At 36.7% G+C, this 20,584-nt stretch overlaps 1 protein-coding gene across 1 annotated transcript; it reads right to left on the bottom strand.

The window, feature by feature from the left end:
- Nucleotides 1-14: 14 nt before the first annotated feature.
- On the bottom strand, nucleotides 15-17,116 carry LOC104620665 (nck-associated protein 1-like; the record flags this gene model as incomplete). The annotated part of the gene is made up of 9 exons (XM_010286954.1): nucleotides 15-71; nucleotides 684-840; nucleotides 1,335-1,383; nucleotides 2,075-2,212; nucleotides 4,376-4,466; nucleotides 4,552-4,694; nucleotides 5,703-5,759; nucleotides 5,947-6,039; nucleotides 17,006-17,116. Coding segments are annotated over 9 exons (896 nt in total), but the record flags the coding sequence as incomplete, so codon positions are not given.
- Between the last annotated feature and the right edge of the window lie 3,468 nt (nucleotides 17,117-20,584).

Here is a 20,584-nt window from a genome sequence, read left to right as displayed (position 1 = left end):
TGTAAGACACTTACGCATGTGAAACGGCAGTTTCTTTGCACTCTCTGATGTCATTAATACGCTTGTTGTAGCTGCAAGTAAAAAACAATACAGCAATGAGTAGCGCAATTCAGCGAGAGCTGAGTGGGACTTGAGAGGAGCTGCAACACTATGGCAAGCAGGATATGGCAAAAAGCTCACACAAGACTTACTGCCCTGACCAGAGCTAAGTGCCAAAACTGGATACCCAAACCAAAAATACTCTCTACTGAAGTGCTCCTGGTGTTTGCTAGTAGAGGTCTCAACTTTGTTTCTGTCTGAGTTTTCATATGATATATTGCAGAAACAGTGGCAAATAGATGCAGTTATTCAAGCAAATGCTACATTCATGACATCATTTCTCTTCACTAGATTAAGATTTGTGGGCAAGATAATTCATTTTAACTTTTGCCATTTTAGAGAGCGATTCACCAGACTTTTTCAGAACTCAGGTTAAAAAAAAGGCATGATGGTTATGAAATCAGGTTCCTGAAAGCTACACATTAAAGAAACAGTCAAGACACTAAGTAAAGGATAGTCAGCACACAAACATTTTAAGTACAACTTATATGAAGCAGAAGTAATATTTTCAAAAGAGTTCTTCAAGGAACTACATGTTTTTAACAGAGGTTCTGAAAGAATAAAAAGAGAACAAAAAAACTTACCCTCGTATGTTTACAAACAAGTCTTCTGCAGCTTTGTGAATATGGAATACTTCATCTCGAAACAGAGCCAAGCAAGAGCTGCTTTGAAGTGCAAGCTTCCAAAGGTTCAAAGCTGTAGCATCACTATTTAGGATTCCATGGCACAAAATAAACCCAACTTCAAAAGTTCACATTGATTTGTGTCACAAACCAGATGCACAAAGACAGTAAGAGAACAGTGAGATTATTAGGCATTTTCTCTTAAATAGTTCAAATAGTTCATTAATAAATTGTTTAAGGGATAAGATTGGTTTATATATATTAAAAAAATCCACAATGTTCTAATGGAGGTAGTTTTGTAGTATTTTTGTAACATGAATGACTTAATGCTGACACTACTCAGCTATTTTCATCAGAATTACTTAAGCCCTCACTTTTAGTCAAACTCTGGTATAAATTGATGACAAACTCCATTCCAGTAGCATATGCTGACTTCTAACTTCACTGCATGTAGAAGTATGATGCATACAAATGAGATTTAATCAAGTTCTGTAGAACAATCTCATTTGAATACAACAGCTTTTCTACAGTACAAAAAAGCAAATAGTCTTTTAAATGTTAACTAATTTTTTTTTAATACAACCATGAGCTGTTTCAGAATATTTTACTCACAAATGATCCATTTTTCCATTGCATCCAGAGAGAGGTATTCACATGGCATCTGTTGAAAAAAAAACGTAAATTGTAGCAAACTTATTATCTAAAAGACAACATATTTCATGAGTACTTTTTAGAAAAAGGGACAAATAAAGCCTTAAATGCTGATGAATCATGGAAGACTGCTGCTGACTATCAACTCATCCCTTTAGAAACTGAGGGTTTGAACGTTAAACGAGCTTCCATTCCCTCCAATACCTTGAACAACACAGTGAACAAATTTTGACAAATGTTTCGGTTCAACAAACATTGTATTTAAGAATATTTAAGAACAAAAGGCTTTTGATGTATAATAATCGCAACCTAAAAGCTATTAAAGTTTGAATCTTTTTCAGAAAGAACACCATTCATATCAACAGAGGCAGCAAGCGCAAACAGTACAAATTTTAAAAGAAGCATCAGTTCTGATTTTCAGTCTGTTGGCTCACAAATGTCTGAGACGGTAGACACGATTCCTTCCTTCTACACTACAGAAGTTAACACTTCATCTTTTGATTATCAAACACTGGAAATGAAGGCATGAGCTAACAAAACAGAGGCTTTAATTAATGCAAGAAAACTTTTCCCCTGTACTAAAGTATTCAGCTTTCCCAGGCAGCCTATTTACTACTCTGATTGAAAGCCACATAAAGGAAATCAAACAGAACACATTATTTTATTAACTTTATCATATAACGCAAATTAAAAGGCCATACTGTGTCAGACTGTGCAGGATTAAGCATTGTACTGGGGGCACTGATGAGGCTCAGTAGTTGTGCGTTTCTCCACTGGTCAGCTGAGAGATTTCTTCGAGGATAGACCATCTGGAGTGAAATCAGAGCATCTGAAAGGGACTAAAAAGGGGACCAATGATTAGTTTGAAGATGTCCTCAAGGCTCAGTCTTGGATAAATATTCAAGTTCTTTACCTCATTTTGTGAGCTGTGTATTGACACTGCCACACTCCAAGCACAAGAGACACTAAGAACTATTTTATCAGTAGTGCTGTTTTCTCAGCATTATTGCTACCAATATTCAAAACATTTTACTGAACTAGTTCTGAAATTAAACTTGAGGATAAAATCCATTGCATACAGTTTATTTCATATATAAAAGACTATTCTGGGCTAGGGGAAGGATGAACAGAAGCAGGAGGGTTGATTTTTTTTTTTTAATTAGAGTTATAAAATTCTGAGTTCAGAATTAGAGGACATGGAAAAAAAATTAATAGGGGACAAAAAAAAAATCTGTCAAGTACAACTGGAAGTTGTTCATTAGCTGTTCAAGCGTCCCAATTATTGCGTTATACCTTTCTCTGCCACTTCATTTAGTATGTTCTTCCTCTTTGCTAGCAAATTATAATTATTTTGAACAGATATTGTCTACAGGAGCATCTTCAGGGCAGATCAAGCTTAACTGAGTAAGTGTGGTCCTACACCTTTTCGCTGTCTTTTGCATCAATACTGGTGCCTGTACGAGTCCTCAGGGAGCCAGGTCTAAGCATTAAGCCAGCGGAGAAGGTCACTCGGGGGGTGGGGAAGGGAAGTCATCTGCTGAAGCTAATTTAAAGGACTAAACAACTGCCAGGTTTACCACAAAGTAGTGAGATGATGAAAGGACAACTTAAGTGTGCAGTTCCATGGGAGCGCAACTTAAGTACGTGTTTCTGTAGAACGGTGCCTGAAGGGATCCCTGACCCCAATTTATACCTTTAGCACAAAATAAGCAGAAGAGCAAAAAAACACAGACTGAAAAATGGCTTTAAAAACATTTCAAGGGAAAGGATTTGTCCATTATTAAATTACAAGAGCATAAACAAAGATAATATTGAAAAGTGAAGCATCTTTGCCAAAATGTGCATGAGAAGAGATTAATTGCAAATGAGGTCTTTAGCTAAGTGAGTCTTAACAAGCCTGGAATCGTGCAGAGGAAAGTAATAAAAATAAGGCTACAGATTATTTAGACAAATGAGAAGTAGTCAAAAGCTATTTAACTTTAGAGCACTTAGCTGGAAAAGTCTATGAATTTCTAGTTACTATCTTTAAAGAGTTTAAGGAAATTACGTAAAATCTCAAGAGGACTACAGAAGGAAAACACAACTAGTACCTACACTTCAAAACAGGGGAAAAAAACAAACCCAAACTTTAAAAACTTGAGGCAATAACTTAGTATTTAACTTCGTGTCAAAGATTAGAAAGTAAGTTGTTAGGCAAACAGTTTGCAAGCACCTAGAAAATGACACCTTTATAAATAACAGTCGGTCACTACTGATCAAACAAACGTAGTTTCCTCTGACTGAGTAGCAAACCTAGAGGACAAATGGGAAGTGATAAACAGGATATACATTGACTTTGGCGAGGCTTCTGTCGCTTTTCCAAGATATTCTCATATGAGGATACGGCCTAGATAAATTTATTATAGAACTGCAGCACAACCAGCCGTGTAAGAATGAAATCTTAAAAACATTTGTACAGAAAAGGCTAAATGAATTGGGTTCATTTAAGTTAGTGAAGTCAACTGAGCAGGGTATGCAATGTCACCTTTTGAGTGAGCTATTATTAAAGAGGCAGTGGTGATCTCCAGGACACGCAGTTTAAGGACAATCCAAAGCAAAAACCCTCAGGTTACAAAATAGAAAAACACATTCCTCTAGGAGGGTAAACCAGCAAAAAAATGCTTCATGGAAACATTAGGAATCTCCTTAACTTCAAGCTACAAATGAAAACACAACACAGATGTAGCTATTCGCAGATGATCTACAACTGATTTTTAATCAATTTCTCACCCTTAGTGAATAAAATGGAACCTTACCAATGGGTCTTAGCATTCCTTTATTTCTGTACGTTCTGTTATTTAACAGGATATTAATCCCCAGCCCCGAACATCCACTATAAGTAAAATATCCTGTAAAATTTATACCTAATGGCCTTTGACAAAACAAACTCTTGCATATTTATTTTTTTATCTCTGCTTCTCTCAATTAATGTTACTGTGTGCCTGTGAAAAGTAGTTACATACTTTACTGTGAGGTACAAATTCCTCCATCATTTTCTTTAAAGGATTTTCATAATCCACAATCATCTGGCCAAGGCGTGGATATTCTCTGTCACTAAAAGCAACAACAAACAATTCACTCAGGTGTAGCTGTTACTATTATTATTGTTATACACATTTCTTACACAACAAGCTTTTACCTTGCTCCATGTGTCATTTCATGGGCATAGTTATACAGTCCAATGATAGCCTTCCTTTCTTCAATTCGAGACAGCAATATCATCAGAGTTGTATAGGTTATAATCAAATCTAGGTAGTTCTTTGTTAAATCAAAGTTTACAGTCTAGAGTTAAAAAAACAAACAGTAAATTATCATTCTAAAACAAGCATATTTTTTTTTCCTTGCCTTTCCATGGATTTTCAGTGTGTTTTAAATACAATGGACTGTTTTGAACAAAGTTTTTGTTCTGGTTGCCTACAGACTATGAATTATCTTAACTTATCCACTCAAATATCCAGAATTGTTTGCATTCATGAAAGCAAGCATGCAAATACATCTTTCCAGGCTTAAGTGTCACAGGTTAGCTGACAGATAGGAAAAAATTTCTTGGCAGTTACTAAGCAGTCAGCAAGTGCCTTGCCTACGAATTTTATTTCAGTAAGACGCTGTCGAAAAAAAAGCTAGCATATATCCCACTGGCCTGGTAACATCATTCCATAGGATATATACCCACTCCTCTTCCATATTATGAACCTAGGTCAGCCAAATTTAGAATAATGACTAAAACCAGCAAGGTGACATCATGAACATCAAGGATGAAAGCTGAAACAAAGAGGAAACGGTGTTCAAGGTTCTGTTTGGGGGTTTTTTGGTGAGGGGTTGGGGGGGGGGTGTTTTGTTTCTTTTTTTTAAATGTAATATTTTTATCTGCTTTTGTATTTGTTTTAGCTAACATCAGAAGTGACCGCCTCACACAGCTTTGGTGGACACGAGTAATATTCCTGTCTCATGAGCCTCATGTGGCTTAAGCATACAGGTGACAGTGAGTGCTAAGAATTAACTTGTAGGTGCAAAAAAGCAAAAATTGCAGCAAGATTTTTATGTCTGGTAACAGACAATGCTGTTACTACTGTCCTTAAGTAGCCTGTTTAAAATGGTCTATCTTCTGATTTCAAGCTATTATAAAAGTTAGAGATCTGAAGAGTACAGTGGTTTTGTTTCTCTTGTATTTATAATAACTACAGATGTCATGTTTCTTGGGATAACATAAAGTCCTTTTAGTTCTCCACCCAGGACTCTGATCAGAAACATTTTTAAGTGGCATTTCAGAGTTTAAACCCAGAAACTTACAATATCAAAGAAGACTTGGCAAACATCAATAGTGTTCAGCAGCTCACAAACATGGTCCTTGAAAAACAAAGGAATAACTTTAGTTTAAAAAGATCCAAGTAAATCACTTTACTAAGCCTAGTAATGGAGACTTTTTTAAGAACAGAGCTACAAGTTCAGCTATGTCATTATATAGTGTTATTTTATAAATAAAAACACAGAAACCTGATGTGACAGAACAACTGACATATTTGTAAAACCTTACCTTAAATTCCATAACATCAACAAACGTGAAGTAGTATAATGCCAGGTTCTTCAGAATCTCTGATTTTTCTTTCTGGAGCTGAGCAAGCTGTTGCTAAAAGAGAAACATAAATATGCACACTGTTCTTAGACAGTCTTGAGAAAACTGCTGAAAAATAATACCTGTGAAGCACAGAGTAACCACCAGGTTACTCTTACACTACGCAAAGAAGCCTCAACACGGTTTTCTAAGACTGAGGTTCTGTGTGTCTCAAATACACAGAGTTCTCAGAACAGATCATTTTAACAGCTGCCAACTGTACTTTGAAGGTAAAAGTCAAATTAGTACACATTAGTACTGAAGTCATATTGTTTAGGTCAGCTCGAGATGAAAATGGGTAGTTAGGAAAACAGCGTTATCATATGTATAATTAGCAAAAGCAGAACAGTACATGAGCACAAATCAGTACAAAAAAAAAAAAAAAGACGTTACTTGAAGTGGGAGAAAAGAAGGTGGCAGATTACAAACTTTACTACAGAAAAACATTATGCTTTTAAAATCTGAACTTACCAAAAAGAATATCCAGGCAAAGCCACGTTAAGCATGCAAAATAAAATGTAGATACAAACATAAAATACAGTAACGGTTCTTTGACCAGTTCCATATAAACACAATAATACATTCAAACAAAAGCAACAAAATAAAGAAACAAAAAAAGAAGCAAAACACTAGCATTAGACACTGGTGGATAAAATGGAAGAGGCAAATGTGAATACAAAGGCATAAAATAGTTCACATGGCTTTTTTCTTTTTTCTTTTCTTTTTTTTTTTTAAACAGACAATGAAATATCCTTTAGTTCCATATTTTCCAAAGTTTTCTGGAGGAACCAGGCAGATCACGTAGAATCACAAAATAGTTTGGGTTGCAAGGGACCTTTAAAGGTCACCTAGTCCAACACCCCTGCAACAAGCAATTACAATTAAGAACACAAAAAAAAGCAGCTGTTACTGAACAGCCATTCTATTTATCTACGTATTACAGTAGCACAGCACTGCAAGAATCCAATTATTTAACCTGCAATATCCAGCTATGAATTAAGTCTCCTTCCTGCTACATGAATTGAAATAAGTTAAGGCAGTCATAACACTCCATATGAAAAAGTGCCCTCCAAAAAGCTACAAGATTTTAAATTAAAGACTGATCAAATTAAATAGGATTTTCTTCTCAGCAAGAGCACTCAATTATAAGAAAGATTAAATTAATTGTTTCAAATTGGTTAGCTTATTTTTATATGAGAGGTTAGAACTGAATACACTTCTTCATCTCCCTCCTTTGTAAGGCTGTGCTCAGTGTTCTCAGTTTTATGTTAAGCACTAAAATGACTCTAAACAAAAAAAAAAAAACAGACTGCCTGGACCACTACTGCGTATCATATACAAGGTAATGTTTCCTTCTTTCCTCGGAATTTTTAGAGGTGATTACAATTTTTAGAAGCCTTGAGCCATAAGACTTCCATTATAGCCATGGAAGAGAGAGATATACAGAGCTATGAGCAAATTGGAACAACTACATTAGAAAATACTCCTGCCTACTCTTAAACCAGTGCAAAGGATTTAACTTTGAAGGCCTAACTTTGAATGCCTGCCCTATGTAATATTTAAGTTTCTTTGACACAGTCATTTGCTGGCACTTAAAAGAAAAATGGGTGCAAGTTCATGTGTTTATTTTGTAACTTCTCCTGATAATTTCATGCATTAGGGAATTATTTCCATTTAAACTGCTGCTGTACAAAAATCTGTTTTCAAACGTAAGTTCCATGAACTGTATTTTGATCCTCAGCACGAATTTGCTACTACTTTTCCCAGTGTATACCTTAAGCTTTAACTGCCTTGTGCTCAGAGAAAGAAGCATCCAGCATCATCAGCACGCAGGAGTCTGGAGCTCCTGCAGGTCTGCACAGCCCCAGTATACCTTCGGGCCAACTCGCATCTCTACTCGGGACCTCCCGAGGGGAGAATGTGCTTTGTACTTTCAGGGCTGCTTGTCAGTTGACAGTTCTTACACAATGAAAAATCATCACCTCAAGAAGCTCGGTTTTCATTTTCACCCTGGCCCTATCACTTGAAGTATTTCTCGCCTGTGATCTGTTTTAAGAACACTACGCAGAAATAGGGTTTGTTTCTGTGCAACTAACACCAGCATCAACGTGATGAACTTGAGAAGTCATTTCATGAATTTTCAGGAACAGACCACATGATATTATTCAGAAATAAGACTAATTCAAGAAAGAAGACAAAACCAAAACTCATAGTACAACTGCACATTTGCATTAACAACTTCTTTCCTACTGCAATCCTAACTCGTACTAAGCAAGGTGCAATGCTAAGGGAGACTACCAAGATTGTAGGTTGTTGCACACAACATCTGTCTTTGGTAAAACAAACAGCAACTGAGCGTCCACTTCTGGAGGACACGACAATTTCTGTGTCACAATACATGAAGTGGGAAGATACGGGGAAAAAGGAAAATGGTGCTGGGAACTATGACTGCTAAAGAAAGAATCATTTTTCAGAAACTCCGTGAAGCTGTGCATTAAATAAGAGGATACAGGGAGGTATTCATTATACTCAACCAAGAATTAAGGAATCACTGCTGTGCATTGTTAAGTAGTTACCTGTACTCCCAGAAATACTTAAATGATGCTAAAACTTTTGTACGGAGTTCAGGTGATCGTTCTTTCAACTCTTGAGTGTTGAAGGTGCCAGCAAACTTTCATTTAAAATACTGATATCAAAGTAAAACAGTATCTCAACTGTAAACACTGTTAAATTAGCATAGTGCAAATAGTTAAATTCATACAGCCTGATCAGTGATGTTTAAAAGTACAGCTTACAGCATAGAGTGTCTTAGATGTTTATTTGCATTTTTATCACTGAGGAATGTGGGCGTAGTTCTTTCCACACCCACTGCAACAAAACTTTCCACTACTAGTTTCCTAACAGCTGTTTAGAAATAGCTGGTGCTGTATCGTTTTGTATTTGGTTTAAGGCTTTTTTCCTTAGCCTTCAATTCCATTTATCAGCAAACATTTCTGTTTCCAATATTCAACAATAGCTTTAAAATAAGATAAGCTGAAGAAATAAACTCTTAAAACATTATTAGCATCAAAACATTATTTTCACTACAGCTAACCATGCCTTGCTGATTGGTTAGACATAAGTGTTTTATTTATTCTTAAAGAATTTAAAGTATAAATTATACCAACAAGGACAACAGTATTTTTGTTGAATGAGGTGATTTTAAATACCAGAGCGTGAAGCTGACACTTCGTCAAGTACAAGAGAAGGAACTGATCTTTACCAACTTGTCTTATGCCGTTCCTTCTTCGTATTAACTCCCCAAAATCTTTACACAACCAATTACGTACACAAAGAAAGTGCATTAAAAGAAGCGGAAAACCAATTGGAAAGTGCAAGACAGCCTCACTTAAAGCTTACATGAACACAACGGTTCAGAGACAAGAAAGTAACAACACAGACACTGATATATTAACAATGTGAATAAATAGGAATTTAAGATGAAGGCTCAGGAAAAATACGAGACAATTAGAAATGGTTGTTCAGAGAGTTTTATGTGCGGAAAACCAGAGAATAACTGCAGTTCTGTAACTGTTCTATCATATTTATTTGACTGGTGGCAGTAGTATGTGAATAAATGTCTTATTTCATGATCCAGGAAAAGACCGTAGGTAGGGGAATTTTCTCCTTCTTATATCAGTGTGATGTTTTTCCTGCAAGTACAATCATTAAACACTAGTATTTGTTTTCCACAAACCAACACCAAAGACATTACAACATCCTCAGAGAAAACACCATCAACTTAATCTTAGTAGCTGGAATAAAAGCCCCAAAAAGCAGTATTACAAATTCTGACTGTTAGAATTCTGGGTATGGGGGTAAATAATCACTGTCAGTATTCTTAGTGTAATTTATTATGCTCACTACGCTTGCCACCTGGAGAGTCTTTAGATGTCACTTTTAAAAATTCAACTCATTTGAACAAAGTTCTGTGTCTACAAAACCCATAGCAGAATGGCAGGGAGAGAGAGAAGGATCTAATCAAATGAAGAAAAACAGCTTTAAATTCTGTAAACTAACTGTAGAATGATGGATGTGTCCTTGGTTTTCGTATTTCCAATTAAAAGCAGCCTCTGAAGTGACATGCTGCATATAAAAAGATGTAATAGAATATTTAACATGTTTACTAACTAATGTATTTCTACTGCAAGATCTATTATTGGTTTGTTTTCAAGTTTCTAGTACTAAGTTAACTGTTTTGAAAAGGAAATAGCCACCCATGACCCTCCACAACCGTTAACTGTCCCTGGGGTTGACCACATTATTAATAATGGCAGACAATTGAAGCAGTAAGGCTCCTCTTTAAAAACTGATCTACCCGTCAGTCATACAGTTTCCCCATTCTCTCACTTTCTTCTACATAAATTCACAGAGTAATTCCTACATTAGGCTCATTACATATTATCCTATCTTACAAGCTTTGGCCACAGGTCTTGACATCCCCCATGCAACTATTTACAGAATAAAAGTCTTGCCTATGCTATTCTACAGATAAAAATGTTTTGGACATATGTCTCTAGCTGCCTGCATACTTACATTTATGTCATGAAAACATGACAGAATTATTCCTTCAAAATGCATGAAAACTAATTTTGGAATGCCATCTCAGTAACACTGCTTAACTAAAATACTGTTTAGGCATTAAAGAGGTTTTGTGGTTTCTTTGTTTTTTAACGGCCAAGCTCTTAGGCTGTCAATCATCGAATCAAAAGAGGATTTTGGTTTTAATTGACGAAGCAAACAGTTTAAGCATTACAAACATTCACTCCTTTGCAGGCATTCCATACACTATTAAGCAACAAGAGTGAGCACATGACTAGCTTGGTTTACCTTGGCAAGTGACTCATATAGGCTGATTTGACTTATAGCAGTATAATACAACTATTACAAAGAAAAATGAAATTCTATTTGGATGCTACTCCATCTCAAATTCACACATAATCAAGGGTTAAAGCCACGAGTATTAACATCACTGCCCATGGCACTTACGATTTTGAAAAAAGGTAAGTTACATTATGACAGTTCTGTTTGGTGAAACATTTGAAAGAGATTTCAATGTTTTACATTACTTTTTGGAACTGCTATGAAAAAATATTAAAAAGCTCACTGTCAAATCACTGTTAGGCTGAAAAATTTTATATACTAGTCTCTGATTATACTATAGCCTAAGTCATTTTAAGCTGTGAAGGCAGTCTTATGCAGGCAACAACTGAAGACATCAGACATGTTACTCTGTACAAAATCTTAACAGTAGGTACAGTTGTATCAGAGCAAGGCATAAGCAGAGCAATTTCAATTCTAAATGATTTTTAGTAAAAATGTAGACAAAATTTTACTTGTTGCAGATACTTTGCAGTTTCTTCTGAAATAAAATATCGTTAGTACATACCATTCTCAAGGAAAAAAAAAGAAATCTCAACTGCTTGTATGAAGCTGATCAGAAACCAGTTACGTGTTGGTTGGCTTTACTCAGGCAGTGGATCTCCTGTGAACTAAATTACTGCCTTGGTGAGTTTTGGAAAACCAATCTCATTTGTGCTCCCTTCAGCACTAAGTTCCTTGAGCAGTAGTAAGCGAAGTTGAACAGGCAGCTGTGCAAGCAAAGCACTGTATCTTCTTACCTGGAAAAGTTTTTAGTCTTCATGGCCAGCAACCCAGTTAGTTTTGTGATGGAATGTGGGGAGTTGGGTTTTTATTGCTTAAGCAAGCAATAAGGTGTCTAAAAAACTGAGTCTCCCAGACAAGAGATCTAGAACTCCAGGAAGCTGGGGAAAAATATTTAAGTTTACTGAATTTGGGGACTTAAGTTACTTGGTTTAAGTTACTCTTAAGAAACCAGCTGCCATAGGTTTTAATTATGATAGGGTAATGATAGAGTAATAATTAATTACCCTATCATTTCCTCAAAAAATTTTTAGAGAAAAAGAATACATCAGACAGCACAGCTGAGACTCCAGTATTTCCTCAGGAGAGAATTTCTAAATTAACTTCACTAACACTGTGCAAATTACAATATTAAAAGCTTCATGCGAAACAAGCAAGCAAATTACATTTTCCTTTTGGCACTGCACCCCTTGCAAAGGCTGAAAAGAATACTTCAAAAAGCAAATGATTATTTCTATTTAGTTAAATGTTTTGATAAAGACTAATTATTGGAAGCACCTATCACAAATTAAAAATCAAGATTGGTTATAAAAATGCATACTTCTATAATTGTAAACTGTTTTAAGAAAGCATGCATTAATATCTTCCAATAAGCTTTGGCCAAGGAGGTCCAGAACACTGTGCCCACAACACCTCTCCCACATCCAGCTAATTTGCTGTACAACCAGATCACTATGAAGTGAAACCGTGAAAGACACAGTAAGCAGACCTAACACACATACTGGGATCTGAAAGGAAAAAGCTTACAGGCCCATGAAGAAAAATGTAAATGAAATCTAAAATCAACTAAGTCATATCTACAGATCCTAACCCAGGCAGACTGGAAATGCTTGCACCACTTGTACTCTACTCTCATACGACCTCACTTCCAGTCCCTGTTGACACAAAACTGCCAAAATTACAGTTAATTCAGGTAAATAACCCCCCAAAATACTAACTCTTAAGAAACTGATGTGTAGTCAATACAAAACACAAAGGAATTGATATGTACAATACTGGGAAGATAGCTACTAAAAGATGAAGATTAGCAGTATCTGGAAAATATGGAGGTTTGTCCCACTAACCGTACACTTACAAACATCTGACTAATGTTTCACCAAGTCTGCTTACTGCTAAGCAATGACTAAGCCTCAACTTCTCCAGTAGACACTTAAAAAATATAGAAAATTTTTCTACAGGGAAATTGCTGCGGAGCAATCTGGGTAAAAGAAAAACATATGTTCAAGAAAGAAGGCAGATATTCTCACTACGTCCCATATGTGGTGTTTTGGAAAGCAGAAAGGATGTTAGCTCCATCACACAGAGCATTTTACCTGTGCAGGCAGCAGATTTTTCAGACTCTACTCAGAATCTACAGAAAATCTACATCTTTTCTCCCTGGATTCCAGTTGCCCATCATGCTGTACTTTATTCTGGTTTTACAATGGCATTAGATGTTAGCATTGACTTGAGAAGAGAGTAATTTTTAGGTCCTACTACATTTTTTTGGAACTCAGTATGTTCTCTTTCAATTTCTCAGTGGTGACGACCTTGCCTGTACACCTTAAAAGAGGATGAGGTCTAAAAAAACTTCAGAAAAATCAGGCTGCTTCTGCATCCCTAACTTTGGAACTTTTCTTCCGCTGCTAATCAAGGAAATTCAGCAAAAGTAAGCATTACCCTGAGTCAATACTAGCAGTCAGATCACTGATCTGACCAAGAACGGTGGTGCTATAACGCTTTTTGGAAGGCTTCTCCAATTTAGAAGGCTTTTTCAAAACAAAACTTTAGTCAGTTTAAAATAAATACAAGCATTAACTTTTTACTGTTACATGGTTTCAAGTAGGACTCCAAAATGTTTGTTTCTTACTTTGTCAATCCTTCAAATAACTGTTTACATACATTCACACCTTTGTAATACTACATTGCTGGCCAACAGTTGATTTAAAAGCTCAGTCTTCAAACTGCACATTTTCAAGGTTATATGGTTCACAATGGTAACTGGAGAATTACAGAATCACTAGGTTGGAAAGGACCTTCAAGATCATCAAGTCCAACCATTAATCCAGCGCCACCATGTCCCCTAAACCATGTCCTGAAGCGCCACATCCACATGTTTCTTGAACACTTCCAGAGATGGCGACTCCACCGCCTCCCTGGGCAGCCTGTTCCAATGCTTAACCACCCTCTCAGTGAAGAAATTTTTCCTAATACCCAATCTAAACCTCCCCTGGTACAACTTGAGGCCGTTTCCTCTCGTCCTATCACTAGTTACTTGGGAGAAGAGACCAACACCCACCTCACCACAACTCCCTTTCAGGTAGTTGTAGACAGCGATAAGGTCTCCCCTCAGCCTCCTATTCTCCAGACTAAACTACCCCAGCTCCCTCAGCCGCTCCTCATAAGACTTGTGCTCCAGACCCCTCACCAGCTCCGTTGCCCTTCTCTGGACACGCTCCAGCACCTCAGCATCCTTCTTGTAGTGAGGGGCCCAAGACTGAACACAGTATTCAAGCTGCGGCCTCACCAGTGCCGAGTACAGGGGCACGATCACTTCCCTACTCCTGCTGGCCACACTATTCCTGATACAGGCAAGTGTAAGAGATGACAGGGACTGCCCTCGGACAACGGGAGAGAGTGAATTATGAACTGATGAGGCCCAGATTTATCTATAATCAATACTTCGGAAGGCAAACTACACCACTTGGTTTTTCAGCCTGGTCAGCAAGGATTCATTGGGCATTTCATTTTTGTTTGAACTGCTCATAAACTTCCACTCTTGCTACAACATTGAAAATCAGCAATTGTCAGACATTTGTCTGACTCAGCATGTCAAACACTGATGGAAGAACAAAACCAGGACCTGATTTTTTTTCTAATAAAGATGTAAAAGCTATCAATAGCAAACATAACAGAATTACTTGTTTCAAAAGAATAAAAATGCAGGCTTTTCAAGATCAAGCACCTGATTACAGCAGAGACTGCACATATTCTTCAATAAAATGTGTTGTTCACCTCAGACATAAAACACTGTAAGTAATGGCACCCCAAGAAAAACAAACTAGCAGCTAAGAATAAGTAAAAAAATACAAAGAGCAGGCACCACCGCTTCTCTCCCTGAATGCAAGCTTGTTTAGTAACATCACCGACTGACATATGAATATGTATTACTAGCTCCATAGATGCACAATGATAAGCTACGGCAACCGCTGCACTTGAGCGCACAAAATCCAAAACGCCACCCTGAAAGGCTGTCCTGGAATTTTCACTGCAAAGAGGAAGCACAGGCTATGATTTCTCAGCTATTTCCCTGCAACAATCCTTCACAGTATTTCACTAACTGATGTGTTCTTGTTCCAATAAGCTTCTTGCCCTTTTAAATCTCTGATCACCCTTTTCCCTACTGACAGAATGCACTGGTGTGCCCTCCTAATATATAGTGTGCTGGTTGTTGGCCAGCCGGAGGAAGGAGACAAAGGAAGAACAAGGAGGGGAACATCCTCCTGACGAGGAGCTAGATGCTCACGTCTTTTTGAAGCTAAGGTTTACAAACAAAAATTTATCTTACATCAAACTGGAACTTTCTCTGCACATGACATGGCTTTTTGTTTCATTGGGTATCTGTTATGAGTAAAGGTTTCTTTTGGGAGATACAACACTCTACAGGAAAACATCTGTAAATAACTAAGACAACAAACTGTTGTCAGCTCCGACCGCAGGGAGGGAAATCCCAGCTGCCCATTGCTAGAACTCAAAATCCCTACTTTAAACTGTGCGCACACATAAAAAGGGTAGGCTTTTGATAATTGCACTTAGTAAACACAGGCCTGGCCGGCTCATGGTAGATAAACACAAGGCAATGACAAAACATTATGAGCTGTGCTATTTTAGAAACTGTGATTGTCAAAATATATCAAGTTAACTTTGATCTCTCTCCATAAACTTCACAGTACCAAATCCTTAAATAGCTGTCATTAGTTAAGCTCCAAATTCAGTCAACAACAGGAAGACTTAGAAAGCATACAGGCAACTGCATTAAACAAATTCTGTGTTCATTATCTTTTACTTTCAATAGCAGATCTGCCTCTGAAGTTTAGAGAATACAGAAGCATTTACCAAACATGGCTTAAAGGGTTTATTATTTTTACATAAATTTGGTGAAGAATGTCATATTTATTAATACTGCAATCAAATTCAATATAAAGATGAGCACTATTAAACAGTACAAAACATGTACAAGTTTTAAAGTGAGAAAGCACACTGTTACCAAAATAGTTTCCTCTATAAAGGGAAGTTTTTCTGATTTCTTTTTCCACTGGTATTACTGGGGACATTACATAGAAATTCTAGATGGCATTGTAAAAGAAACTAGTTATTCCCACTGCTATTGCCACTACCATTCTGCAGGAATCTGAATGCTTAAAGTAAGCCTAAACCTCTCAAGCACACATGCAAGCAGTTGCATGCAGGGAACATGCAAACCCAACACCTACCTCCACTTTCCATCTTCGGAAAGAAATACAAGCAGGTAAAACAAAAATCTCTCCCTCAACTTTCAAATTAAAACAGAGAAACAAGTATATATCACCTGCCAAAAAGCCTACCTGTAATCTAATAATCATAATTATCTCTACAAGGCTACAAAGTAAAATTCAGCAACACTGAATCACTCAGAAGCGTGAAAAATAATTTCCTACCACAACTGAACTCACTACATCTGAAGCAGAAACAATTATATTTCCTTGGGATCTGTATTTTTGTACTTCACAAGGTTTGTCCTTACATACTAAAGCATTCTTTATTCCCACAGGGACTGACCCCATAGGCAAAGGCACCTGTAAGGTACGAGCACCTGTAAAGCACAAACATTTTCCCGCTTTGCAATCATGTGCCTTTTATTGATCTGCTGGTCAGGTCTCATCACAAATAAAGTTATGCAACTTCGATCTTCTGCAATCCTTCTGGTCACCAAGAATTTCTGCTTTCAAAGTAAGGCATGATTTTTTCAAGGATTATTTCCCATTGACAATTCTTTGAAATGGAACAGAAGAAAGCAGGCAAGAGGAAACCAGAAAGTGTCCTACTCTAACAAAACCAATCCAGAATTACAGTATAATATTCACTCTTTGGAGGTACTACTTTGTAAAGTATCCTGTCAGACATTTGAATCAACAACTATACTCCAGCTGCAACTGTCAGCATCAGATGCTTTGTAAGAACACATAAAACCTCACAGATTTGAGCAACAAGTGCTGAAGGGTATTGAGAAAAATACTTATATAGCCATTTAGTTACTTACGTTGTTGTTGCGTGTTTCTACTGCTGGAAACTTCCTGACTATGAATTTGACAGCAGATTCCAGGTTTTTGTCAATAAGATAGGATGGTTTGGCTTTGGGGTCACCACATGCCTATAAAAAAATACAATAAAAAAATGAAGTAAAAACACAATCATCCCTCTGAAACTAAGTGATAGTTGCAAATCTGAAAACAAACTAGAAAGATTCTTTTTTTGTTTTAGTGAGCAGGTGATAAAATGAAAGGCAAAGTGCAGGGACTGTCACAGCTGAAATATGCAATGGGAAACAGTACAGAGATGCTCTTCTACTGAAAAAGATGCATGGAAGTATCAAAGCAGTTAGTGCAGAACAGCAGTGAGGGAAAAAAATCAATCCTAAAAGGAGGGAAAAAAAAAAGGTTTCCTTTTAATGCTATTCCTGGTTTGAGGTAGTGTTGTATTCATCTGGAGTTAATAAACTGTTAGAAAATTCAAACATGTCATCATCTGTGGAGGACAGTGCTGGGCACATTAAATGATTAAACTATCCTTTGTGAAACAAAACTAAAAGCCCCACCACCAATCTGCGTTTAATTTTTCTTTAATTTGTTAATTGCAAGACAATTTTCCATCCCACAATAAAACCACCAGTATGCCTAAAATATCCTATTTCCTTAGATTAAGAACTCAAGTTTTGTTCATTTTCTTTACTCCTAGAGTAGCATCGGCTGTGCTTTAAAAGCAGCAATCAAGTAATTTCATTAAATTTTGATTTGAACAGAAGTCACAGCTAAGTACTAAGTCTCTTAAATAACTTACATAGACATATCAGAAGAACAGTTTTTGTGGACAAATGACTGACAGAAGTCCCTACTTTTGCCAGTTACAGCGCATGCTGTCTTCAACTACTCTGACTAGCAAGCCATGCTATATCATTTGGTTTTGAGAAAGGTACTGAAAGCAGCATTATCGACATGACAAAATTCGTGCTCAAATTGTATTCTCTCTCAAATATTCATTTAGTTTTATAGTCCTCATAGGGATTTGCAAAGGAGTTTTGTGTCTCATGCAAAACTAAATTACATGCTAGGCATTTCTACACAACATAGTGAACTTGAATGACAGCTCATTCAAAAACTTTTCCACATTGATTTCTATGACCAAGTTGTGGACTGTAGAGACAGAAGTCATGAAGTATGAGACCGATTCTGAAAGCGGGCAAGCGGGCAAAGGGAAGGTGAAAAGCTTTGCAAACCTTCCAAACTTGTCCTTGCTGGGAAAGCAGTGTAATAAAAAGAGAGAAAAATTACATATAAACAAATTGATCTTAAATTCTAAAATATGTTACATTTATGTGAACTAATACACTATTACCTACATCCAAGAGAACATTATGATGATCTGTTACTCTAAGCAGCATACTTTCTACTGGACCGTGATTATTCTAATACTCACAACTTAAATGTACTTATTAGAATTTTACTATTGTGCAAAGTGCTGCGTATATGCCGAGATATGTAACTTCTAATAGTATTTCCAAACTAATACTAGGTAGGGAGAGAAATACAAACATGACATGCAACTACAGGGGGGAAAAAGGAGAGAAACTCAGTGAAGTTTTACATACCTGAAAAAGAAACGGTAGCCAAGAAAAAAAAACAAAAACAAAAAACACAAGAGTCATTATTGTAAGTTTCTAAAACTCCTACCAGCAGTACATGACCACCACCATGTATGCTAACTTACTACTCTAATACCAGAACTCTCACATTTGCTAATTTTTCCGCAAAACACTGATTTGTTTAAAAATATCATATCTACAATACAAGAGGAATTCATAATGAAAGTAAATTCAGCAACATCCACAGTATCAGTTAGATATTAAATAGTTGCTCTGATATTCTTATGACAGCAAGCAACACATGCCACAGAAGGTCTGTTCTGTAGACACTTTAAGGTCTTTACACAATTTCAAAAGTAAAAATTATACTGTAAATAGGAATAAAAAAAATAAACAATGTGTATCTCAAATTTATGAAGTCTTAATTAACTAGATGTCATGGGTTTATCAGAATCTGTGTCAGATTATTTCAATTTGCTGTCCTTGCCACACATTATATAACTTTCTCTACTAAAAGAAGGATTACAAACTAAGAAAACAGCTTAATAGACAACATATATTTGTGGCCTGTTTAAATTCCAATATGGTTGCTGTTACATAGGAGACAAGAAATCTGCCACTGTTTACTTCCTAATTTTTTCAGTCTGAATTCAAACGCTACTTCCACATACACTCCGTATTTTTCCTAGCAACAGACGTTTTTCCTCCTATAAATCACCTCTCTGAAATATTTACTAAAAATTATGTTCTACCAAGCCCTTATACACAGATCATTCACATGGAAACAGATGTCTGAAAGCAGTGACATGCACATCCTCACGTGGCTTCAGGAACGCGATTCCCAGAGATGACGAATATCCTCAGTCTAAATGGCAATACCCTCAATATATCTGAATATGCAAGAAAGAGCTTTGCTCCTTCCCATTGTTTGTTTACTAACATCACACTTAAAGCAGCTCTAATTCCTCCTACTAATAAACTATACAAGATTGATCCATAGATAAGAAAGAAAACTGCTGCAAGATATAAAAGGTTAAAGGTATCCCTCATCCATTTCAAAATTCCAGCTTCTAAAAAGCTGTACAAGCCTACCTACGTGGACTGAATAGAAAGAGGACAGCAGACACCACCAAACGAGTGGGTCATTGCCTTCTCCTTCCCCTTCCCATATTCCACACCAGCTCAGCTCCTTTCTAAGAACTGGTGTAACTCAATTACTAGCTGTTGTTGCATCAATATAGTTTTCATCCATACCATCCGTTACCTGCATTCAGCATCACATGTAAAACACTCTACATAACCTAAACCTCTCCTAAAAGGGCAAACAGACCTATGAAGCTCAAGCTCACTACGGTTTACTCTAGAAAGCATAAAAGAATGAAAATACAAAGCCCAATCCTAGTACTTGCGCACAAGCCTGAAACTGAGATAAGGCACATAACACAATTTTGCACTGCAGAAAGAATAAAGACATTGAGGGCAATGGTCTGGGATAAGAAAGGTAGCTTTTGCTTTTCATAGTTGTATTAGTCAGTACAAAATCCCCTTGTCAGTACTGTAATAGGCAGAAATATCAAGGTACAACATACAAAGATCACATTGCTGTATACAGCTCTAGCATTCGAATAGAATTTTAAGAATGAGCCAAATGCAGTAGCCCTTTTTCTCAGTCATCCTCAGATATCACTTTTCCCCCCTAACTGGGCTACAATAACCTTTCTTCATTTCTTATCTTTTAAAAAACCAAAAACAACAAAACACCGGAATGGCCACATTTTTTGAGCATTAAAAAGAAATTCAAGAATTAAAAAATATTCTTACTAGTGCAGCATTCATGGAATACAGCTCTGAAGCTATGGGATTCCAGCTGCTTCAGCCCCAAAATATTACACTGAAAGAATCTCCCAGCAGTCATCTCTAAATTCCTTTGTACATTACTAAACAGCTGTCAAGCAGTTATGCTGAAAAAGATGATGCAAA

Source organism: Phaethon lepturus, unplaced genomic scaffold (genome assembly GCF_000687285.1).
Source record: "Phaethon lepturus isolate BGI_N335 unplaced genomic scaffold, ASM68728v1 Scaffold28575, whole genome shotgun sequence".
NCBI classification, from domain to species: domain Eukaryota; kingdom Metazoa; phylum Chordata; class Aves; order Phaethontiformes; family Phaethontidae; genus Phaethon; species Phaethon lepturus.
The sequence above is the reverse complement of the archived record's forward strand: the minus strand, read 5'-3'. Positions and strand labels throughout refer to the sequence as shown.